The 10,844-nt window shown below is 35.3% G+C and overlaps 1 protein-coding gene across 1 annotated transcript; it reads right to left on the reverse strand.

Moving 5' to 3' along the window:
- Positions 1–5,898: 5,898 nt before the first annotated feature.
- LOC110865022 (protein NLP7) lies at positions 5,899–9,610 on the reverse strand. The gene is made up of 5 exons (XM_022114210.2): positions 9,526–9,610; positions 9,299–9,437; positions 7,628–8,181; positions 6,622–7,546; positions 5,899–6,528 (listed from the first exon to the last, which is right to left on the reverse strand). The coding sequence occupies exons 1-5, from the start codon at positions 9,526–9,528 to the stop codon at positions 6,113–6,115; spliced, it is 2,037 nt and encodes a 678-aa protein (XP_021969902.1). The 5' UTR covers positions 9,529–9,610; the 3' UTR covers positions 5,899–6,112.
- Positions 9,611–10,844: the final 1,234 nt, after the last annotated feature.

Genomic DNA, 10,844 nt, shown 5'->3' on the forward strand with positions numbered 1-10,844 from the left:
AGCCGGACTTGGGTGATTCCTGTCCGAGCAGGGGAAACAAGTAAGAACGAAAGTGTCATGGTTCAGCTCGTTGTCAAAATACTTTGATATAACGTCAAGCAATCAGAACAGCCAAGTGTTAGACGAACAGGCCGACCAGGTCAGGATGCTGACCGATCGAACAGGCTATTCAAACGAACAGCCCAACCGATCGACCAGGCCAGCCGATCGGCTAGCACATGGCCCCACACTTTGACAATTTCATGATGTATAGTATTGAACGAAGTGATGTTCGATCGAACGAGCTGTTCGATAACATTACTCATCGGATCATGAGATACTATGCTTCAACCCTTAATCGATTTTCAACTCGTTCGACGTATTGGAGTGCCACCCGATCGAACATGCTGTCCGACTAGGTGACATCCTGCTGAGGACCTACTACTAAAGTGTCTAGCCGACCGGTTAAGCTGGCCGATTGAACAGCCCGTTCGATCGATCGACCTGAAAAGTAAGAACACTTCAATGTTCTCAAATACTACAATGAAAACTTCAAAAGGACAAGCCATAATACACAAACACATCCTACTCAAAGGAAGAAACAATCCACTCGAACAGTCCAACCGATCGAGCCTACCGGCCGATCGAACAGGCTGTCCGAACGGACTGTCTAACCGAACGAACAACCCGTTCGATCGAACCTACCGTCCGATCGACCAGGCTGTTCGACCCATCATCACTTGTTTCCTTTTAACACGTTACTCATCATTATGCTATCAAACTATTCAGGCTAACCCTACTCTCAAGCGCTCCCTTCAATCCATCAATCAATCGCTGTGAGTATACTCGAACCCTTTTTGCTTTAGCACTTTTGGGTGTTACATACGTTACTTATCTAAATCACAATCAATCACACTACTCAATTATTTGAACGCTAACCGATTCACATGTATTACGTGACTAAATGAATGCTTGTTGTTATGTTTACACGTGGAATGCTGTCTACCTGCCTTAACGACGTAGTACTATAGTTGGACTCAGCACCCGTTCACACGGGGTTGTTAAGGACAATTACTTGCATGGATTACGGTGGTAATCATGTATTGCGAACTGTCTCGGACAGTCAACCCGCAGTCATTGGTATCGATATATCCATGTCGATAATTAACATGCTTCGTTTTCCTCTGTGTACGTGCTTGTTATGCGTAAACAATTTCGAACTCTATATACTATTATCAAACTTGTATGCTCACCTTTACATTTCATGTATTGACTTTATTTTAACGTATGTGACAGGCAATTAGGATGCTTATCTGCTAGAAAGGCGAGCTAGGAATAAGCGTCTAGAGCATAGTTGTCTGTAGATCTTGCAGATCGAGTCTCTAGAAGCAATTAAACAATATTTATTTTTCTATGTTTAAATCTGAGTTGTTGGAACAGTATATTTAACTAGATGCTTATCTGTAATAACTTGTTTTATTATTTGGGATACGGTATGGGACGTATTATTTAAACTAAATAGTAATGATAGTTGTTGTGGAAACTTCTGGACAATCTGTTTCGCTCAGTGCCATGCCCCGATGATTCCGCCATCGGTTGGGGTGTGACATGTGTAGCCGTCAAAAATTTCGTTGTGTGATCTAGGGCTATCCATTTTTATCTGAAACCTGAAAGCCGATCCGAATTCCAAGCCACCCGAACCCGAATTAGAGAATACCCAAAAACCCGAACCCGACTAGCCCGAACTTTATATGCGTTGGTTATCGGGTCGCTTTTTCCCAGCCAAAACCCCGAACAACCCGAAATACGACATCTGAAAATAAACTCGAACATTTATTGTCTTTTTATAGAGGTGTTTGGAACATTAAGTTCTATTACTTTTGAACATTATCACGTCATATTATCAAATGACATTTGAATTTTGATGATATTGTTTTTAGTAGCAATATAAGTTTTGATAATATTTTGTAAAAAGAAAACATTATTTTTTTTCATTTTTACATCTAAACTCGAAAACCGAAAAACCTGACTCAAACTAACCCGAAACCAAATAACCCAAACCCTACCAATCCGAAATTTAAATGGGTTGATTATCGAGCCACTTTTTTCTAGCAAAAAAACCGAAACAACCCGATCTAAAACACGAAAAAATAACCTGAAGAACACCCCTCTGATTCCCATAAAGCTTCCATCCAAAAAACTTTTATAATTTAGGGCCGTTCAAACCGCTCGGCGCTCGTCGCTCGCTCGACGCTCGTTTGGAAATTGCTCGGAAAATGTTCGTTCGATTTGACGCTTGGTTGTAAACGAGCCGCTCTGCTAGGTTCGATTTGTAAACGAGCCAAGCATGAGCAAAGGTCCGCTCGGCTCAGTTCGGCTCGAATTATTATTTTTAATTAGTGTATATATTTACACATATACATATCACATACATATATAAACATGTATATACACAAAGAGGTAAGATCAAATAAAAAGTTTATTTTGCCTAAGTAGGATGAGAAGTAATCTTAACCATTCAGTTTTCAAATCAATGATTAAGATGAAAGTGTAGGAGAAAGAATGAGTGCAAGGGTATCTTGGGAAAATCCTATTTATGGACTTTTCTCACCACATGCAAAGTACATGCATATTTCACCCTCATTTTTTAAACGTTCATAACTTTTTTATACGACATTATTTTTTCATAAAAATTTCACCGTAAAATCGAGCGTCTTTTTATCTTTAATTTGAGTACCATATTGCTATATAAAATATGAAGACTAAAAAAACCTACTAAAATGTGTTGTATTTCTATGTTGTATAACATTTTTTGTGCTGGATTTTTGTACTATATTTTTGTGCTAAATTTTTTGTGCTGCTGGATTTTTTTGTACTACATTTTTTGCTGAATTTTTTCGTGCTATATTTTTTTGTACTAGATTTTTTGTGCTATATTTTTTGTACTAGATTTTTTTGTTGTATTTTAAAAAACAAAAGGGATGCCACATGTCATTTTCACTCCTATTTATAAGGACCAAAATGCCCTCCATTCCTACTTATTAGGAGTGCCACATGTCATGATCACAATTCTTCTTAAGCTATTTAGGCAAAATCCACTTTTTAGTGGATCTTTCCCCTATACACAAATACAAATTATACATATATACACACATACACCTATATTTATACACAAATACATATATACTTAAATATAAATTAAATTTATAGTGTTATAGGGTAAGGTTATTGTAAAAAAATATTAAAAGTGTGAGAAAGGTGAGAAATATTGTGGAGATGACATGTGTCCTAAATCTAAATTAATTTAAAAGGGTAAACAAGTAATTTTATCATTAACTCAATTAATTAAAAACTTCTCATAACCGCCACTTTAATTATAGGAACTGGATTTTTTTTAAAAGATCTCTGTAAACACCATTTAGTAAGTATATAACACCATTCAGCAAGTATATAACACCATTCAGTAAGTATATAACACCATTCAGCAAATATATAACACCATTCAGCAAGTATATAATATAACACCATTCAGCAAGTATATAACACCATTGATGGACTAAACATCTGATCGAAACGTATTTTTTTCTCTATATAAGTATAGCAATATGGTACTCATATTAAAGATAAAAAAAATGCTCGTTATTATGGGGTTATTCTTTTTTAAAGTTACGTATAAAAAGTTATTGACGTTTAAAAAAGACGGGGGGAAGTTACATGTGCATTAATGTTAGTTTCTTAATTTAAAAATGTTAAAGTTTACCTATATACCCTTAATCTATAAAATTAATATGTTTAATAGTAAACATTATTTACAATTTTGCCATTATGATCTCAATCATTAGATCAAAGATCTAATGGTGTAGATTCTTTCTTACCTTTCTCACAAAAAACCTTTTTTTACAGGAACCTCTACCTAGTGTTATATATACTACTCTATTAAATTTTGGTCAACTACATACAAATTTAGAACTATATCTATACGTACTAACTCGATCACGCTAATAAAAAAATTAATATCAAATGTAAAAGTTAAACCCTAAACAGATAAACGACAGTCTGCTCATCGCCTCAATGTTTCATGTCGTTACCCTAAGTCAATCATCTCTTGCTCTCAACGTCATTGTTCGTGCAATATGATCATCGCCTCGTCGGCCACAACATTGCTATTCATAAGAAAGATATTATGCCATGAAGTGTGCTTGTTTATTAAGACATAAAAACTTGAGACTCTACATTGTCACTCTCTCAGCAAATTTAAATCGGGCGATACGGTTGTCCAACGTCCTTGTTCGTGCAATATGATCATCGCTCGAACTTCGCTCGCTCGAAATATTTAATGCTCGGAAATTGCTCGCTTGATTTGTGGCTCGGTTTTAAATGAGCCGCTCCGCTCGGTTTGGTTTGTAAACGAGCCAAGCACGAGCAAAGGTCCGCTCGGTTCGGTTCGACTCGTGAACAGCCCTATCTAAACATAATCTAAGTGGGCTGTTTTTTTTAAGATTTTAGTGGGATTGTGGGCCTTCTGATTGCTTTCTCTCCTTTTACGTTGGGTTTGCTTCAACCCAAAACTTGCCGCATTTAGATTTAGATGATTCTATAGCAGCCCAACTAATTTGACATTGAAGCCCAATAACTCTATTAACATAATTAGTTTTGGAAACCATCTAATATTAAACATAATCTTCACTTTTCATATTGTTGTTATTATTATTAGAGTAAATTATAATTTTGGCCCCAGTGGTTATATTACTTTTACCTTTTTATCCCAATTTTTTTTAACATCTGAGCCCCAACGTTTTTTTTTCTAACCCTTTTGGCCCCTAACACTAACCCCATTCATTAAATGTTAGGGACCAAAAGGGTTAGAAAAAAAGACGTTAGGGGCCAAAAGGGTTAGAAAAAAAGACGTTGGGGGCTCAAATGTTAAAAAATTCTTTTTTGGGCTAAAAAGGTAAAAGTGATATAACCACAGGGGCTAAAATCGTAATTTACTCTTATTATTATTATTATTATTATTATTATTATTATTATTATTTTGTTTCATAACCTATAAAGTACAAAAAACTAGTTAAAGCAATATATTTTATATTTGTATCAATGCATTTTTGCTATAATTGATATTTCAATAGTTTATACCTAAAATGCATCGATCACAAGTCCAATTTATAGATCAAATAGGGTCCAAAATACCTCGGACAAACCTTTGAATACCTAACTGAAGACTGCACATAAAACTGCAGTCTTAAACAGTTACTCTTAGATAAACCCAATGGTTGTCAACATATTGTTTCATTCAATTTCGAGCTTGAGCCAAAGTTTGCTTTAGATGAACTATCATGGCTTCATTGTCCCTATGTAAGACTTCCACAACCTCGACAACAATATCATATGGAATGTAGAAAAGATGAAGAGGCACCATATAATGCTTCAAAAGGACTGACCTTGATAGCAGAATGATAGGTAGTATTATCAGTGACGGATCCAGGAATTTTTTCTACCGGGTTCCTTTTGTTAGATTTTCACTAATTCTCACTATCTTTTATTAAATCATATAAAATTTCCACTACTTTTTTTATTTTTTTCCAAACCGAGGGGGTTCCCGGGAACCCCAAAACACCCCTGGATCCGCCACTGAGTATTATACCACCATTCAACCAAGTTTAACCATTTTAACCATTGAGTAGGCGTCCACATGCATTTACACCTTAAGTAAGTTTCAAGGCAGCGGTTCAGAACTTTACTTTGTCCATCACTATAGATGGTAAGAAGCAAAATAAGCTAGCTGCTATGTAATCATCAGTTCATCACATTTAACATACGGTGAGTTATGATTTTAAATTTCAGAAAATTTCACTTTTTTTTTTGTATTAATAAAATCACCTTTTGAGATTCGTATTTACTTTCTTCTTTGACTTCAAATTACAAATAAAAATTCAAGACCTACTTTCTTCTTTGACTTCATATTACAAACACAACAATCAGAACCTTCAAATATGATTCCCTCTAGCAAAGGTCTCAGGTTTGAATCTTGCCACCACGGTTTTCATCATAACCTCTTGAGTCCAGCCCAGCGCAAGCTGCAATTTACCTGATCCCGTTGTGGAGACGTGCACTGGATCGATCAACTTTATTCTCAGTGTGATGTTTCATAAGCTAATCGATCATCATCGGCCACATAGACGAGTAATTTGATAGCGGTGTTACTAGCCAAAGACTCCAAGTCAGCGTCACATGTAATAAGCACCCAATCTTTCTCTTCATCCTCGTATTTTAGACTAAGCCTTTGACCCTTTACATCCACCCTTTCTGCCACTTCCTTTTCCAGTTCCATCAACCCGGATGAAACACAAAATGGGAACTTTATCATATCATCTTTAAAACTCGCCTTCACTGTCAACAACCCCGTGTCTGAAACATGACCCACGCTATGCATTGACGACTGTTGCAATTGTTTCTCTGACCCAAATTCGCTTCTTTTGCTATGCTTTGGCACGGGCCAACTGGATATCCCATGCACCCGACAAAAACGCTTCAATGTAGATCTACTAACTGAAAAAGAGCAAACCGGACAAAAGTTATGATTATGTTCATTGAAATATGGAAAAAATGTACAAACAATCATAAACAAGTAAGAGGACTTGCCACCAAGGATTTCGGCGGTTTGGCCTAGTGGTTTTCCAACATGTTGATTGACTGTCTCCATTGTCAGCGAGTCTATCTTACGTTTTCTGCTTTGTTTCGTTTTCTGCATACTTACATTGTCGGTGATAATACATTCATGTTTATTGGGCTGAATTTGTTTAGGTGACTGTTGGCTTGGGACATTTGCAGGGTCCGTTTTAGCAACATTTGCAGACAATGACTCCGCATCTGATGAATCCGTCTCAGGTGTCAAGGCGTTAGCCGATGTGGTTGAGGATATTGGAATAATATGAGGATTTGTACTCAAAGACAGACAACTAACATCCCTAGGTGGTTGATCAGTAACTTCTACAGGTAATAATATCTCACCCAATTCAAATCCAGAAGCGATTTCAATCCGCTGCTTCAATGTTTGCACCAAGTTCACTACATGTCTGCTATCTTTATTCCCCAACTGTAGAAAGAACTCTAGCACATAGTCGTCGCCATCATCACCTTCAACGCTATGCAAGAAGATTGTAAAGCAGCTGGTTAACCCGTTCATGCGTGCATAGTGTACCAAAGGATACTCTTCTTCACTTAATTCAGTCACATCTTGACAATAGTACGAACGGCGGTCTAACAACGCCTTCCCAACAAAGCCCCGAGCTTTATCCAAGTGTTGCTCTCCACACGCTTTCCTAAAATGCCACATGCCCAAGTCTCGAACATGAAACGGCAAAGCAGCCGTAGACATGCAGACTTTCCCGACACATCTGGTGTCAAAACTACTACAGGTCTTCTCGATAACTTTATTATGGGAAACGTAACTACTGGTCGGGGACACAGTCCATGTCTGAGCAAGCGGTAAACTGTGGATGTCACATACAACTTTCAAAATATCCAAGATTTTATCACGCTCGGTTTGCTTTCGTTCACTGGGAACCTGCATATAAAAGCAACTCCCGATATAAGAATTCTGAAAAAAGAGGATTCAAATAAGAACTCTCTAAAATACCCAACTCACCTTTAAAGTAGGGTAATCAAATACTTGTGGGCTTGTCAGATTTTCCGCCTGCAGTGCTTTGTGAACTTGTTGAACCTCAAAGGCGTAATGCATATACTTGACGGAGGTCAAAATCTCAAGCACACCAACACATGACCGTGTAGTAGAATCGAACACTGGCAAAGCCAAGTACCCATGAAGATTGCAACGTATCGCGCAGTCTTGTTGTGGAAAATCTTTCGTCTCGTAATCAGTTATATCAGAAGTCCACTCTGGCAATCCTCGCCTGAATACTCGCGCAGGAGGACTAACATCTTCTTCTTCATGATCCTTGTCCACAAGAAATGCTTTGTGCTCAGAGTCCCTTCTATAAGAACACAATTCTTCACTGGCTACACCAAGACCGAACGGTTGATCTATGGTTGTAAGTAGTTGGTGTTTGCCAACATCACGAGGCGACCAAAACTGAACAAGAACATGTTGCTCACGGAATGTTAAGATCTTTAACGCAGCTCTTATCTTATACGTTATTTCCTGATGATACGAGTAAAATCTCTCTGTTCGCAGCTCGAAGCCTATAGTTGAAACATGGTTTTTATTTGCAAGTTGGAACTCTGATAGATATTGTAAAAGTAAATGTAAACAATGCCAAAAGATAAGATAGATTTTAGGAAAATGTCGTACGAGAAAACTACTTACTAGTAATATAGATAGAAAATAGGTTTCTAGGCCAACAGAATGCATGGTCTAGGATTATATAAAACGGTAGTTTTGTTTTCAAATTTGATGTAAGTTGACAACGACTAAAAGGCTTCTGTTTGTCTTTTTTATTTTACCCAAACTGTAACAATAAAACATTCAAATATTGTTCATCCTCACTGCCATCACTAGTTCGTCGATTATATTCAAAACACGTAAACGAGGGTAATGGTTGTCAGGGGCGGACCTACAGCCAAGCTATGCATTTAATGCGGTAAAACATCATATATTGGTCAAGGACCGATATTTGAAATATAGGTTATCTCGGTGAGATATCGGTGGGATATCGGTAATTTTAATATAATGCAGAATTTATACATATATAGCAATTTAACACCAATAATTCAGTGATATATCAGTGATATATCGGTTATATCGGTCAATATCACCGATAATACCGTACCGATATTTGACACCGATATTTTACTAAGGGACCGATATAACTGCATAGGAGCCAAGCTTAGGGGAACACCGCCCCTTTAAAAAAAATTAGTTTATTATTTAGGCAAAAATCCCGATCACTCCTTAAAAGTATGGTCACTCCTTAAAAGCTGGTGGTAGTGTCTGGGTGGCATGTTGAACTCTGGTAGATAATATAAAACAGGGGCGCAGGATACAAGGGGCCGGGGGCGCCCGAACCTAGAACTTTTCGCTCAGTAGTGTTTCGGTATGTAGTTTTCGTATAGAATTTTTTAGAGCATATATGTTTTCGACCCCGGTTTTATAATTTTTTTAGGTATATACGTTTTCGACCCCGGTCGGAAATCTCAAGCTTCACTGATATAAAAGGAAATGGAAAAACATATCTTAAAGCTGTAATTAGATGGAGGGAACAGTCATAACCTATAATAGAACTAAATCCTAATAAAACTATAACTAACTGAGAATTGAAGTATTGAAGCTAGAAATGAATATAAGAAGAATGAGACATACAGGTTGTGATGGATTGAGAGGGTTCATCTTGTTTTCCAGAAACCCAAAGAGGGTTCAAATATCTGGAGTCACCAGACAATTGAACTGTAGGTTGTTCAAGATAGATCTTGTTCCACAGCATCTCCATGATGACCTGATCCTACACAAACGAGAACTTAATGAACTGTTGGTGGCAGCGTAGAAAGGTATAATAAGAAAGATGTCGGAAGAAAAAGACACGAAGAAACCATGAACGTTCGATGTGAGTTCTTCAACACGAATTTCAAACCACGGACTCGGTAGTATCGCAGGTTCGCAGAAACAACAGGGACATTACTCGGTATCCTGCCAGTTTAATATTATTATTTCTAATATTATTATACTAGGTTAGACCGTGTATTACAAATGTAATTTTATATATTAAATAATAAAAAGTTATATCTTTATGAATCTCGTATATTGTATGAGTTAAATAAATGTAATTTTAGATATCAAATAATAAAAAAATTATATCTTTGAAAACCATATGTATTACACAGATTAAATAAATGTAATTTTGTATACTAAATACTAAAAACGCCCTATCTTTAAAAAAAACCGGTGTATAATCGAGTTGAATAAATCTACCAAATAACAAAAAATTACAACCTTAAAAACCCCGTATATTACACGTGTTGAATATATCTAAAAAAGAGTTATATCATTAAAAACCATGTCTATACACAGATTAAATAAATGTAATTTTGTATATTAAATACTAAAAACGTCATATCTTTAAAAATGTATAGCCGGGTTGAAAATCTACCAAATAATAAAAAATATATATCCTTCAAAAACCCTGTGTATTACACGTGTTGAATAAATCTAATTTTACATAGCAAATGATAAAAAAAGTTATATCTTTAAAAACTTCGTGTATTACACGGGTTATATAAATGTAACTTTGTATAGTAAATAATAACAAAGTTTATATTTATAGCAAATAATAAAAAATTAAATTTTTAAAAACCTCGCGTTTTATACGAGTTGAATAAATATAATTTTGTATAACAAATAATAAAAAATATTTTTTAATAAATTAGGATAACATTTAATATTAATTTATTATTTATATATTTAATATAAGATAAGTAGGAAAGAGAGGTATTTGTTTTAAAAATATATTAAATTAACAATTTAGATTTAATGATAATACTTTATTAAAGTATGCTAAGATTTAATATTAATTTATTATTTATTTATTTAATTAATATAAGATAAGTATAGATTTGAGAATACCTTCAATGAATGACACGTGTCCAAAACTTGGTTTCTTTTATTATAGTAGATAGACCAGCTTACAAGTCGGTGTATTACACGAGATTGAATGACGAAAAATGTAAATTATAAACTTATATATAATCCTTATTAATGTAATGACTTATTTAGATAAATTAGTAAAACAAAAGAACAATTATATTTTCGTTACTTGTACATGTAATTTGATACTTTATTAGTAATTATTGTTTATATCCAAATAATATATTTTATCTTAACAAATATATATAGTTAGGATAAAATGAAAACT

The sequence above is a fragment of the Helianthus annuus genome, chromosome 6 (genome assembly GCF_002127325.2).
Source record: "Helianthus annuus cultivar XRQ/B chromosome 6, HanXRQr2.0-SUNRISE, whole genome shotgun sequence".
NCBI classification, from domain to species: domain Eukaryota; kingdom Viridiplantae; phylum Streptophyta; class Magnoliopsida; order Asterales; family Asteraceae; genus Helianthus; species Helianthus annuus.

What these genes read in the sequence shown, in the direction of transcription:
- LOC110865022 (XM_022114210.2), bottom strand. An exon ending in TTGATTACCCTACTTTAAAG is followed by an intron (nt 7,547 to 7,627) that starts GTGAGTTGGGTA and finishes TTTTATATGCAG; the next exon opens with GTTCCCAGTGAACGAAAGCA. An exon ending in AACCGCCGAAATCCTTGGTG is followed by an intron (nt 6,529 to 6,621) that starts GCAAGTCCTCTT and finishes GCTCTTTTTCAG; the next exon opens with TTAGTAGATCTACATTGAAG.